Raw genomic sequence first — 15,278 nt, forward strand, 5'->3', positions numbered from 1 at the left:
TTTTTTTTTTCGATTCCATTCAGCTTAGGTGGTATCTTCATCATGAGACTGGTGGAACACGTGTGTGTCTGTTCTTGCAGTCATACACCTCTTAGCATCAATTAAGGCTATTGCATCATAACTTTCGATAACATGTTATCGTCATCTGATTACCGCAAGGTACTGAACATTACATATTTATTAATTAAAACCTCAAAATAATCATTTTGATGAACATTCCTCAGTAATGTCCGTCTTGTTATTCTACCAGTCCTGGATGAAGAGTCTCCTCTTAATCCTTTGCTACATCCAGAATAGGGAACAAAATGAAACACCTTATATATGATCAAAGAAAATTTGGTTTATATTTTCTTATAAAAAAAGGACAATGGAAGAGATGTGAACAAATCAGAACACGTGATACGACATTTCGGACACATCCTTCGTTGCCGCCGCCACAACAACAACAATCATGGCGGCAGCGTGTGAAGAGGATTTAAGTGAAGACTTCTTTTCTCTTATTACCCTAGAAGAAAAGAGTCAAATACCTGAAAATTTAACAAAAAAGCTACAAGACGTATGGGTAGCGAAACTTAAAGAAGTCACAAATTTAAAGATTGAAAGCGAGAAGCAAAGGCTCAGCGCAGGTAACTTAAGGTTTTGCACTTAGTTACTCTTAAGGGTTAATTGGTTTGTTTGGGTACAGCCTTATATTTATCCATTTAAGTCATGTGCATATCGAGTCTAGTTGTAATTTTTTTTCGGTATTAACATCTGTTGCACGTGGTAGACTACCCCATCTTCATACAGTCATCTGGCTAAAAAATGAAATACCATATGTAATCTTGATCATCCCTCGGGGTAATTTTATTTTTGACTCTTAAGGACTTTCGTTTTGACTGTTTAAGTTAAAGGAGATCGTACCATCTCTTTCTCTTTACCTGTTGATATCATGTGCTGTATGTCGTCATTACATCCTTTGACATTTTCCAATGCTTATAGCTTTTGCTCTTGTATTGTGACAACAAGCTGAGTGGTTCTATATTAAGCATTTTCCAAATGTACAATTTCCTTCTTGGAGTAAGTTGATCAAGATTGTACAAAGAATATGTGGATAAATTAATGTTTCGTAGTTTATCAATTTAGCTCACCATCTCTGTTAGCTTTGAATATTGTAAGATTTGGTCGTCAATGCAAGCAGTGTTCAGAAAATACATTTGTAGAGCTTTTTACAGTATTGAATCGTGATAGTAGTGAGTTATGCATCTTAGGTCTAATATGGGGTTATTGAAGAAAATAGTTTATGGTATACATTCTTGGTATCAACATATCCTTTATAAACATCAACTGATATTGTTTGATAAGCAAGATTATAGTAAATATATATATATATATATATATATATATATATATATATATATATATATATATATATATTCTTTCTTTCTTTCACACTATTCGCCATTTCCCGCGTTAGCGAGGTAGCGTTAAGAACAGAGGACTGAGCCTTTGAGGAAATATCCTCACCTGGCCCCCTTCTCTGTTCTTTCTTTTGGAAAAAAAAAAAACGAGAGGGGAGGATTTCCAGCCCCCCGCTCCCTCCCTTTTTAGTCGCCTTCTACGACACGCAGGGAATACGTGGGAAGTATTCTTTCTCCCCTATCCCCAGGGATCATATATATATATATATATCGCTTCACATGCCTTGATTCAATCCATTGACAGCACGTCAACCCCTGTATACCACATCGCTCCAATTCACTCTATTCCTTGCCCTCCTTTCACCCTCCTGCATGTTCAGGCCCCGATCACACAAAATCCTTTTCACTCCATCTTTCCACCTCCAATTTGGTCTCCCTCTTCTCCTCGTTCCCTCCACCTCCGACACATATATCCTCTTGGTCAATCTTTCCTCACTCATTCTCTCCATGTGCCCAAACCATTTCAAAACACCCTCTTCTGCTCTCTCAACCACGCTCTTTTTATTTCCACACATCTCTCTTACCCTTACGTTACTTACTCGATCAAACCACCTCACACCACACATTGTCCTCAAACATCTCATTTCCAGCACATCCATCCTCCTGCGCACAACTCTATCCATAGCCCACGCCTCGCAACCATACAACATTGTTGGAACCACTATTCCTTCAAACATACCCATTTTTGCTTTCCGGGATAATGTTCTCGACTTCCACATATATATATATATATATATATATATATATATATATACCTGGTTTAAAAAGCGAGATATACATAAGTATACCTATGTATATATATATATATATATATATATATATATATATATATATATATATATACCTGGTTTAAAAAGCGAGATATACATAAGTATACTTATGTAAGTAGGAGAGATGGCCAGAGAGCGTTATTGGATTACGTGTTAATTGACAGGCGCGCGAAAGAGAGACTTTTGGATGTTAATGTGCTGAGAGGTGCAACTGGAGGGATGTCTGATCATTATCTTGTGGAGGCTAAGGTGAAGATTTGTATGGGTTTTCAGAAAAGAAGAGTGAATGTTGGGGTGAAGAGGGTAGTGAGAGTAAGTGAGCTTGGGAAGGAGACTTGTGTGAGGAAGTACCAGGAGAGACTGAGTACAGAATGGAAAAAGGTGAGAACAATGGAAGTAAGGGGGGTGGGGGAGGAATGGGATGTATTTAGGGAATCAGTGATGGATTGCGCAAAAGATGCTTGTGGCATGAGAAGAGTGGGAGGTGGGTTGATTAGAAAGGGTAGTGAGTGGTGGGATGAAGAAGTAAGAGTATTAGTGAAAGAGAAGAGAGAGGCATTTGGACGATTTTTGCAGGGAAAAAATGCAATTGAGTGGGAGACGTATAAAAGAAAGAGACAGGAGGTCAAGAGAAAGGTGCAAGAGGTGAAAAAAGGGCAAATGAGAGTTGGGGTGAGAGAGTATCATTAAATTTTAGGGAGAATAAAAAGATGTTCTGGAAGGAGGTAAATAAAGTGCGTAAGACAAGGGAGCAAATGGGAACTTCAGTGAAGGGCGCAAATGGGGAGGTGATAACAAGTAGTGGTGATGTGAGAAGGAGATGGAGTGAGTATTTTGAAGGTTTGTTGAATGTGTTTGATGATAGAGTGGCAGATATAGGGTGTTTTGGTCGAGATGGTGTGCAAAGTGCGAGGGTTAGGGAAAATGATTTGGTAAACAGAGAAGAGGTAGTAAAAGCTTTGTGGGAGATGAAAGCCGGCAAGGCAGCAGGTTTGGATGGTATTGCAGTGGAATTTATTAAAAAAGGGGGTGACTGTATTGTTGACTGGTTGGTAAGGTTATTTAATGTATGTATGACTCATGGTGAGGTGCCTGAGGATTGGTGGAATGCGTGCATAGTGCCATTGTACAAAGGCAAAGGGGATAAGAGTGAGTGCTCAAATTACAGAGGTATAAGTTTGTTGAGTATTCCTGGCAAATTATATGGGAGGGTATTGATTGAGAGGGTGAAGGCATGTACAGAGCATCAGATTGGGGAAGAGCAGTGTGGTTTCAGAAGTGGTAGAGGATGTGTGGATCAGGTGTTTGCTTTGAAGAATGTATGTGAGAAATACTTAGAAAAGCAAATGGATTTGTATGTAGCATTTATGGATCTGGAGAAGGCATATGATAGAGTTGATAGAGATGCTCTGTGGAAGGTATTAAGAATATATGGTGTGGGAGGCAAGTTGTTAGAAGCAGTGAAAAGTTTTTATCGAGGATGTAAGGCATGTGTACATGTAGCAAGAGAGGAAAGTGATTGGTTCTCAGTGAATGTAGGTTTGTGGCAGGGGTGTGTGATGTCTCCATGGTTGTTTAATTTGTTTATGGATGTGGTTGTTAGGGAGGTGAATGCAATAGTTTTGGAAAGAGGGGCAAGTATGAAGTCTGTTGGGGATGAGAGAGCTTGGGAAGTGAGTCAGTTGTTGTTCGCTGATGATACAGCGCTGGTGGCTGATTCATGTGAGAAACTGCAGAAGCTGGTGACTGAGTTTGGTAAAGTGTGTGAAAGAAGAAAGTTAAGAGTAAATGTGAATAAGAGCAAGGTAATTAGGTACAGTAGGGTTGAGGGTCAAGTCAATTGGGAGGTGAGTTTGAATGGAGAAAAACTGGAGGAAGTGAAGTGTTTTAGATATCTGGGAGTGGATCTGGCAGCGGATGGAACCATGGAAGCGGAAGTGGATCATAGGGTGGGGGAGGGGGCGAAAATCCTGGGAGCCTTGAAGAATGTGTGGAAGTCGAGAACATTATCTCTGAAAGCAAAAATGGGTATGTTTGAAGGAATAGTGGTTCCAACAATGTTGTATGGTTGCGAGGCGTGGGCTATGGATAGAGTTGTGCGCAGGAGGATGGATGTGCTGGAAATGAGATGTTTGAGGACAATGTGTGGTGTGAGGTGGTTTGATCGAGTAAGTAACGTAAGGGTAAGAGAGATGTGTGGAAATAAAAAGAGCGTGGTTGAGAGAGCAGAAGAGGGTGTTTTGAAATGGTTTGGTCACATGGTGAGAATGGATGAGGAAAGATTGACCAAGAGGATATATGTGTCGGAGGTGGAGGGAACGAGGAGAAGAGGGAGACCAAATTGGAGGTGGAAAGATGGAGTGAAAAAGACTTTGTGTGATCGGGGCCTGAACATGCAGGAGGGTGAAAGGAGGGCAAGGAATAGAGTGAATTGGAACGATGTGGTATACCGGGGTTGATGTGCTGTCAGTGGATTGAATCAGGGCATGTGAAGCATCTGGGGTAAACCATGGAAAGCTGTGTAGGTATGTATATTTGCGTTTGTGGACGTATGTATATACATCTGTATGGGGGTGGGTTGGGCCATTTCTTTCATCTGTTTCCTTGCGCTACTTCGCAAATGCGGGAGACAGCGACAAAGCAAAAAAATATATATATATATATATATATATATATATATATATATATATATATATATTTTTTTTTTTTTTTTTCATACTATTCGCCATTTCCTGCATTAGCAAGGTTGCATTAAGAACAGAGGACTGATCCTTTGAGGGAATATCTCCTCTGGCCCCCTTCTCTGTTCCTTCTTTTGGAAAATTAAAAAAAACGAGAGGGGAGGATTTCCAGCCCCATGCTTCCTCCCCTTTTAGTCGCCCTCTACAACAGCAGGGAATTACGTGGGAAGTATTCTTTCTCCCCTATCCCCAGGGATTAAACCTAAGTAAATATGTATTAACATTAATCTCGTCTACTGGTGGGGAGCATACACCCAATTACATTGGCATACATTTACTGATATTAAATAATTTTTGCAGTGTTGAACCATAGTGGGTCTGGTGTGTTTTGACCAGAATACTAACCATTAGAGAGGTTAAGTTGGATTTTCTTAGGTTTTGTAGATTTTTTTTAATGTATTTATTACTTTTACTTTGATTGATCCCACATTTCTCTTGATGGACTAGTATTGCTGTATTTGATATACCTCATTGATATGGTAGAATGAGAACAGAGTCAGAAAAAGTAAGGGGGGTTTGCTGGGTACCAGCATTTAAATTTCATTGTGCACATAAAGTTTTTAGCTTGATAGTGTAATACTTTTTGTGTATTTATTTTTTTGATAGTTACAGTAATGACTAGATTACTACTCTGGAATGAGTTGCAAACTACCATGATTATTAATACTTACAAGTGAATTATGATGTTTAAAATCTGACTTTCCTGATTCTAGCCAGGAGGAGAGAAGGGAAGTAGAAAAGTTAGGTGGAGATGTTTATAGATTTGTTGAAATCCATGTATAATACATTACTGTTGTAAATAATATTTCTGAATAATAGCTACATTTATAATGCATGTTTCCATTTGTTGAACACAGTGAGCCTTGGCAAAATAGCAACAATGCTATTCTCTGTAAAATATTTTGTATTAGTACTTATAGTGTTTGTTATTTGATCGATTACTCCACTACTCGCTTCCGTGCAAACGAGCGGCCTGGACCCTGGGGATTTCTCCCAAGTATCCCCATCCTCTGAGTTAGCTTGATCTTACTTAAGCTGCTAACTTCCTTACATGTCAATAGCTGATCACCTGACATGAAGGTGGCCAAAATCCACATTAACAGATACAAATTCACTGGCAAAGGATTTACTTTGAATGAAGCAAAGTTCTTTACTTCATCAGCATTTTATGATATAGAATTATTTGCCAGTAGAATTATGAATTATCAGGATAAATGTTTGAGGACAGTATGTGGTGTGTGGTGGTTTGATCAAGTAAGTAATGAAAAAGTAAGAGAGATGTGTGGTAATAAGAAGAGTGTGGTTGAGAGAGCAGAGGAGGGTGTGTTGAAATGGTTTGGTCACATGGAGAGAATGAGTGAGGAGAGATTGACAAAAAGGATATGTCAGAGGTAGAGGGAACGAGGAGAAGCGGGAGACCAAATTGGAGGTGGAAGGATGTAGTGAATAAGATTTTGAGTGATTGGGGCCTGAACATACAGGAAGGTGAAAGGCCTGCAAGGAATAGAGTGAATTGGAATGATGTGATATACTGCAGTCAGTGGATTGAACCAGGGCATGTGAAGCGTCTGGGGTAAATCATGGAAAGTTTTGTGGGGCCTGGATGTGGAAAGGGAGCTGTCTTTTTGATGCATTACACATGACAGCTAGAGACTGAGTGTGAACGAATGTGGCCTTTTTTGTCTTTTGGTAGCGCTCTCTCACGGGGGGATGTTATTTCATGTGTGGGGGAATGGACGAAAGCTGCAAGTATATGTTCATGTGTATATATGTATATGTCTGTGTATGTATATGTATGTATACATTGAAATGTGTATGTATGTATATGTGAGTGTGTGTGGGCGTTTATGTATATACATGTGTATGTGGGTGGGTTGGGCCATTCCTTCGTCTGTTTCCTTGCACTACCTCACTAATATGGGAGATGGTGATTAAGTATGATGAAAATAATGATAAAAATAATGAATACTTTTAGAAATAGACAAAAAATACTTCTGTTGATAATTACAGAAACAGAACTAGGAGTATTGCTCTTTTTCATGTGTTTCCTTCCCGAATGTACTCATTTGAAAACATCAGTTTAAAGCCAGTGGTCTGTTGCTGTTTGCTTTCCTTAGACACCTGTGTAATTGGACTGTTAACAAATATTGGAAGTTATTTATGATGATTAAGAAATCATATGATAAGGCTTTGTTTGGGAGGGCTACGAAGATTGGGGAAAACGTGGGGCTGACGTGGAAGGAGTGGCTCTCGAACCAGCACTGGTCCCCAATTTCTCTAGGCTCAGGACTTAATAATGCTAAACTCATACATGAAAAAACTATTTGGTAACCTTTACATTGATTTACTGTCTATCTATCTATATCTCAGATGCCTGATCCCGACTGGAGCACCCTCAAGAGGGTGGCCATGGCAATATAGTTTTCATAGCTAGTGAACTCTTGTGCTTCTTATCCTGTAGTGTCTCATCCTTTACAGGCCACTGGCAGAGGGCAACTCTAGTGTAGTGTTTGCAGAGGCTCCTACCTAATATCCCTACTGACTACTTTTACTTATTGCTCCAGCCTAATGTTCCTACCTACTACTTTTATCTATGTTTCTACCTTAAGCGTATAGTACTTACTACAGGAAAATCTAGTTATGAAGAATGTGTTGAGCAAGGTAAGTGTCATGTATGACAAGGAGGTCTTGTATGTTTGTATGTAGAATGTTAGCAGTCCATGTGCAAATGAGGCAGAAAGAAAAGACAGCTACCTGGGTCAGAGGAGTGCAATTTGACAATCACCAAAGCACTGGCTCACTATGCAGCTGTCACAAACCCCCCTGATACCTTGGCAGGTAGGATTGGTAATATACCTCCCAGTTCGTTGGCTGACTACCAGCTACGACTTACTGATTTACTGTACTCATATTCAAGTTCTCGTCCCTTGTGCAAAGTGGGGTAAAGGTATGCTGCTTATTACAATTTTTTTCTAATAAAACACAAGTTGATAATTCTCTCCTACCTTCTCTTTCTTAGGTCTGTACTATGCGTAATTAAGTGAATCTTTATGTTTAAATGATGTACATATAACTCTTGTGCGTATTGATACCCACAAGTATCATAACACAGTTTTCATGTAGTTTTCATGATAATTTTTTATCCTCACAGATCAGGAGAAGTTTCAGCTTGAAAAGCAGTTGGTAGGAATCCGTAGCCAACTTGAGGAAGAAATTCGGTTGAAGGATGAAGTTAAAAATCAGAAAGAAAACTTTCAGAGTAAGGTATCAAAGTTGACTGATGAACTACAGGAAACCAAATCAAAAATTACGTCACTTTCACGGGAGGTTGAACAGTTAAGTGGCGTATGTGTTTTAGATAGAATGTGATTTATGTTTGGAAAACCATTTTACTGAATATCTCATTGATAAAGGATGCTTTGCCATAGAGAGTTTATTAAAACAGGAATTTTGAGCATTTATTTTACTACAGTTAAAGTGATGAAAACTTTTTGAAATAATGTTTGTACCTGGTACAGTTTTCAGAATGAGAAAGATAATGCATCTTCACAATCAGCAGCCATGGCAGGTAGCCTTGAATCTAGGAATCGGCAAATACAAGAGTTACAGGAACAAGTAAGCATAACCTGCCTTCGTATTTGAAGTGCTCTCAGGTACTTCCTTGAGGGTTTGTCTTTTTGATATTCATTAATCAGGAACATTCTGTTAGTTTATATATACTTTTGTGAGGATTGGTAGAGTGTATGTGTGAAGACCTTTCATAAAGATATGGAGGACATGAAGAGATATTTAAGTAATAGAGATATAAGTCTGTTTATTAGACTCCTTAAGGTGTTTGGGAAAATAGTGATTGAGAGGGTAGTGCCAGGCATAGCAGCTGATGGGGAAGGAGTAGTGATGTTTCAGGAGAGGTAGAGGATGTTTAGATCAGGAAATATAAGGTGTAATTAATTATATCAACCCAAGGATCTCTTTCATGGGGCTTCTGAAGCTTCAAATATACAGTCTAAAGTGGAATTAGGGAAATTAATTTCCTTGGGGAAACTATTCTTTTTCTCTTTTGACAGATACAACCTTACCAAAGGTGACTTCCTTTTTTGTGTAACATTTAGGGAGAATCTAATAACACCAGGTGAAGTATACATACACATACACACATATTATTATTATTATTATTATACTCGATTGCCATTTCCTTTGTCATCAAGGTAGTGCCAAGAAACAGATGAAGAATGGCCCATCCACTCATATACACATGGTTTCGCTGCATTACACATGACAGCTAGAGATTGAGTGTGAACGAATGTGGCCTTTGTTATTTTTCTAGCGCTACCTTGCATGCGCGTGGGGAGAGAGGGGTGCCATTTTCATGTGTGGCTCGGTGGCGACGGGAATGGATGAAGGCAGTAAGTATGGATATGTACATGTGTATATATGTATATGTATGTGTACATTGAAATGTATAGGTATGTATATGTGCATGTGTGTGCGTTTATGTATATACATGTGTATGTGGGTGAGTTGGGCCATTCTTTTGTCTGTTTCCTTGCGCTACCTCGCTAATGCAGGAGACAGCGACTCAGTATAATATGTGAATAATATATATATTATTTATTTATTATACTTTGTCACTGTCTCCCACGTTAGTGAGGTAGCGCAAGGAAACAGACGAAAGAATGGCCCAACCCACCCACATACACATGTATATACATGCACATCCACCCACGCACATATACATACCTATACATTTCAACGTATACATATATATGCATACATAGACGTGGTAGAGGATGTGTGGATCAGGTGTTTGCTTTGAAGAATGTATGTGAGAAATAATTAGAAAAGCAAATGGATTTGTGTGTAGCATTTATGGATCTGGAGAAGGCATATGATAGAGTTGATAGAGATGCTCTGTGGAAGGTATTAAGAATATATGGTGTGGGAGGCAAGTTGTTAGAAGCAGTGAAAAGTTTTTATCGAGGATGTAAGGCATGTGTACGTGTAGGAAGAGAGGAAAGTGATTGGTTCTCAGTGAATGTAGGTTTGCAGCAGGGGTGTGTGATGTCTTCATGGTTGTTTAATTTGTTTATGGATGGGGTTGTTGGGGAGGTGAATGCAAGAGTTTTGGAAAGAGGGGCAAGTATGAAGTCTGTTGGGGATGAGAGAGCTTGGGAAGTGAGTCAGTTGTTGTTTGCTGATGATACAGCGCTGGTGGCTGATTCATGTGAGAAACTGCAGAAGCTGGTGACTGCGTTTGGTAAAGTGTGTGAAAGAAGAAAGTTAAGAGTAAATGTGAATAAGAGCAAGGTTATTAGGTACAGTAGGGTTGAGGGTCAAGTCAATTGGGAGGTAAGTTTGAATGGAGAAAAACTGGAGGAAGTAAAGTGTTTTAGATATCTGGGAGTGGATCTGGCAGCGAATGGAACCATGGAAGCGGAAGTGGATCATAGGGTGGGGGAGGGGGCGAAAATCCTGGGAGCCTTGAAGAATGTGTGGAAGTCGAGAACATTATCTCGGAAAGCAAAAATGGGTATGTTTGAAGGAATAGTGGTTCCAACAATGTTGTATGGTTGCGAGGCGTGGGCTATGGATAGAGTTGTGTGCAGGAGGATGGATGTGCTGGAAATGAGATGTTTGAGGACAATGTGTGGTGTGAGGTGGTTTGATCGAGTAAGTAACGTAAGGGTAAGAGAGATGTGTAGAAATAAAAAGAGCGTGGTTGAGAGAGCAGAAGAGGGTGTTTTGAAATGGTTTGGGCACATGGAGAGAATGAGTGAGGAAAGATTGACCAAGAGGATATATGTGTCAGAGGTGGAGGGAACGAGGAGAAGAGGGAGACCAAATTGGAGGTGGAAAGATGGAGTGAAAAAGATTTTGTGTGATCGGGGCCTGAACATGCAGGAGGGTGAAAGGAGGGCAAGGAATAGAGTGAATTGGAGCGATGTGGTATACCGGGGTTGATGTGCTGTCAGTGGATTGAATCAGGGCATGTGAAGCGTCTGGGGTAAACCATGGAAAGCTGTGTAGGTATGTATATTTGCGTGTGTGGACGTATGTATATACATGTGTATGGGGGTGGGTTGGGCCATTTCTTTCGTCTGTTTCCTTGCGCTACCTCGCAAACGCGGGAGACAGCGACAAAGCAAAAAAAATATATATATATATATATTATATATATATTATATATATATATTATATATATATATATGAAAGGAAAACGTACAAAAGTTATGGTGCAAGGGAAAATAAAATAATTTGAAATATACAAGCATACAAATGAAAAAAAGAAGAGACTTTCACAACGTGCACGAGACCACAAATGTTAATATGGCCAAGGAAACAAACAATAATTAAAAAAAGGTAAAAATGCCAAAGTAGCTTTTCCATTGTAAACGCAGACCAACCACAATACATTATCTATATGGAAATGTTAAAATAAAGAAACAATAGCATCCAGCCTGTCTTAGTAAAATTTCGGTAATGATTTTGAACTCTGGTACATACACCATTCAACACACAAATGTTACCCAGTAAATGAATACAACTTCCCCATTTCACTTACAAATGCATCCGAATCTGAGTAAACAATTTCAACAGTATTCAAATGAAATGACCATTAATAGACAATGAATTTCATTCATCTTTTGATGACACTTTTAAAGAATAAAGAAATTCAGGCTGAATACATAAATAACAAAGGCTTTCTGATTTCAGATGCCTGAAATGAATTAAAGAATGAGTGAATGAATATATTAATCAAATCATAAATCTAACATATATTGCATTTTTCCTTAAATATGCAGGTAAAACCACAGCTTGAAAATGTAATTATATAAAAGTGCTCAACACTTTGTATATTCCATTTCCTTGTGCTTTTTACCTCTATGATATGTACACTTATTACTTAGTTGGTTAGTAAGTGCTCGGGTGTTTTATTTACAGTACTTGCATTGTGGGCATGAAGGGTCTTGAGATAGATTTAAACTGTGATTGTAACTTTGTAGTGATGGATGATGTCCAAAGCATTAGCAGGAGAGTGTGACTCCATTTGTTTTTGGGATTGTTGTTTATGATGGGTGTATGTCTGGTGGGGTGGAGTTTAATGTTAATACCCAGTTGGGAGGTTTTTTTTTTTTTTCTTTTTGCATGTTGGACTATTTTAGTTTGTATTTGTTTTTATTTGCGTTATATTTGCTAGGGATGAGGATATCAGTGAGGCAGGTGTAAGATTTTATTTCACCTTGGGGGTCCTTGGTTATCCTACTTCTAATTGAAGACTTTAAAGATTTTGTTCTTAATATGTCATCCTGTCATTACCTGCAGATACATAACCTAAGTGAACAACTGAGCCAGACTACCCAAGCAAAATGTGAAGCAGTGATCCATGCTGAAGAAGCTAACAGTCGGGAGCTTCAAGTAAAATACAGGTTAGTTTTTCAAGGAAGGGGGCCCCCCTTTATATATATAAGTATAAAAAAAAAAAAAAAAAAAAAAAAAAAAAAAATATTATATATATATATTTTTTGCCGCTGTCTCCCGCGTTTGCGAGGTAGCGCAAGGAAACAGACGAAAGAAATGGCCCAACCCACCCCCATACACATGTATATACATACGTCCACACACGCAAATATACATACCTACACAGCTTTCCATGGTTTACCCCAGACGCTTCACATGCCCTGATTCAATCCACTGACAGCATGTCAACCCCGGTATACCACATCGCTCCAATTCACTCTATTCCTTGCCCTCCTTTCACCCTCCTGCATGTTCAGGCCCCGATCACACAAAATCTTTTTCACTCCATCTTTCCACCTCCAATTTGGTCTCCCACTTCTCCTCGTTCCCTCCACCTCCGACACATATATCCTCTTGGTCAATCTTTCCTCACTCATTCTCTCCATGTGCCCAAACCATTTCAAAACACCCTCTTCTGCTCTCTCAACCACGCTCTTTTTATTTCCACACATCTCTCTTACCCTTACGTTACTTACTCGATCAAACCACCTCACACCACACATTGTCCTCAACCATCTCATTTCCAGCACATCCATCCTCCTGCGCACAACTCTATCCATAGCCCATGCCTCGCAACCATACAACATTGTTGAAACCACTATTCCTTCAAACATACCCATTTTTGCTTTCCGAGATAATGTTCTCGACTTCCACACATTCTTCAAGGCTCCCAGATTTTCGCCCCCTCCCCCACCCTATGATTCCACTTCCGCTTCCATGGTTCATCCGCTGCCAGATCCACTCCCAGATATCTAAAACACTTGTACTTCCTCCAGTTTTTCTCCATTCAAACTCACCTCCCAATTGACTTGACCCTCAACCCTACTGTACCTAATAACCTTGCTCTTATTCACATTTACTCTTAACTTTCTTTCACACACTTTACCAAACTCAGTCACCAGCTTCTGCAGTTTCTCACATGAATCAGCCACCAGCGCTGTATCATCAGCGAACAACAACTGACTCACTTCCCAAGCTCTCTCATCCCCAACAGACTTCATACTTGCCCCTCTTTCCCAAACTCTTGCATTCACCTCCCTAACAACCCCATCCATAAACAAATTAAACAACCATGGAGACATCACACACCCCTGCCGCAAACCTATGTTCACTGAGAACCAATCACTTTCCTCTCTTCCTACACGTACACATGCCTTACATCCTCGATAAAAACTTTTCACTGCTTCTAACAACTTGCCTCCCACACCATATATTCTTAATACCTTCCACAGAGCATCTCTATCAACTCTATCATATGCCTTCTCCAGATCCATAAATGCTACATACAAATCCATTTGCTTTTCTAAGTATTTCTCACATACATTCTTCAAAGCAAACACCTGATCCACACATCCTCTACCACTGCTGAAACCACACTGCTCTTCCCCAATCTGATGCTCTGTACATGCCTTCACCCTCTCAATCAATACCCTCCCATATAATTTGCCAGGAATACTCAACAAACTTATACCTCTGTAATTTGAGCACTCACTCCTATCCCCTTTGCCTTTGTACAATGGCACTATGCACGCATTCCACCAATCCTCAGGCACCTCACCATGAGTCATACATACATTAAATAACCTTACCAACCAGTCAACAATACAGTCACCCCCTTTTTTAATAAATTCCACTGCAATACCATCCAAACCTGCTGCCTTGCCGGCTTTCATCTTCCGCAAAGCTTTTACTACCTCTTCTCTGTTTACCAACTCATTTTCCCTAACCCTCGCACTTTGCACACCACCTCGACCAAAACACCCTATATCTGCCACTCTATCATCAAACACATTCAACAAACCTTCAAAATACTCACTCCATCTCCTTCTCACATCACCATTATTTGTTATCACCTCCCCATTTGCGCCCTTCACTGAAGTTCCCATTTGCTCCCTTGTCTTACGCACTTTATTTACCTCCTTCCAGAACATCTTTTTATTCTCCCTAAAATTTAATGATTCTCTCTCACCCCAACTCTCATTTGCCCTTTTTTTCACCTCTTGCACCTTTCTCTTGACCTCCTGTCTCTTTATTTTATACGTCTCCCACTCAATTTCATTTTTTCCCTGCAAAAATCGTCCAAATGCCTCTCTCTTCTCTTTCACTAATACTCTTACTTCTTCATCCCACCACTCACGACCCTTTCTAAACAACCCACCTCCCACTCTTCTCATGCCTCAAGCATCTTTTGCGCAATCCATCACTGATTCCCTAAATACATCCCATTCCTCCCCCACTCCCCTTACTTCCATTGTTCCCACCTTTTTCCATTCTGTACTCAGTCTCTCCTGGTACTTCCTCACACAAGTCTCCTTCCCAAGCTCACTTACTCTCACCACCCTCTTCACCCCAACATTCACTCTTCTTTTCTGAAAACCCATACAAATCTTCACCTTAGCCTCCACAAGATAATGATCAGAGATCCCTCCAGTTGCACCTCTCAGCATATTAACATCCAAAAGTCTCTCTTTCGCGTGCCTGTCAATATATATATTTTTTTTTTTTTTTATACTTTGTCGCTGTCTCCCGCGTTTGCGAGGTAGCGCAAGGAAACAGACGAAAGAAATGGCCCAACCCCCCCCCCCCATACACATGTACATACACACGTCCACACACGCAAATATACATACCTACACAGCTTTCCATGGTTTACCCCAGACGCTTCACATGCCCCGACTCAATCCACTGACAGCACGTCAACCCCTGTAGACCACATCGCTCCAATTCACTCTATTCCTTGCCCTCCTTTCACCCTCCTGCATGTTCAGGCCCCGATCACACAAAATCTT

General features: G+C 39.9%; 1 protein-coding gene across 2 annotated transcripts in view; it reads left to right on the top strand.

Annotated features, from left to right (window-relative positions):
• Positions 1-416: 416 nt before the first annotated feature.
• The window catches only part of LOC139755375 (uncharacterized), a 110,847-nt gene continuing 95,985 nt past the window's right edge, over positions 417-15,278 (top strand). For both annotated transcript variants that reach the window (XM_071673591.1, XM_071673592.1), the window contains exons 1-4: positions 417-626; positions 8,123-8,306; positions 8,490-8,586; positions 12,295-12,398. In XM_071673591.1, the coding sequence (XP_071529692.1) occupies positions 452-626; positions 8,123-8,306; positions 8,490-8,586; positions 12,295-12,398 (560 nt within the window). In that variant the 5' untranslated portion in view covers positions 417-451. The remainder of the gene's footprint in view (positions 627-8,122; positions 8,307-8,489; positions 8,587-12,294; positions 12,399-15,278) is intronic.

The sequence above is a fragment of the Panulirus ornatus genome, chromosome 19 (genome assembly GCF_036320965.1).
Source record: "Panulirus ornatus isolate Po-2019 chromosome 19, ASM3632096v1, whole genome shotgun sequence".
NCBI lineage: Eukaryota > Metazoa > Arthropoda > Malacostraca > Decapoda > Palinuridae > Panulirus > Panulirus ornatus.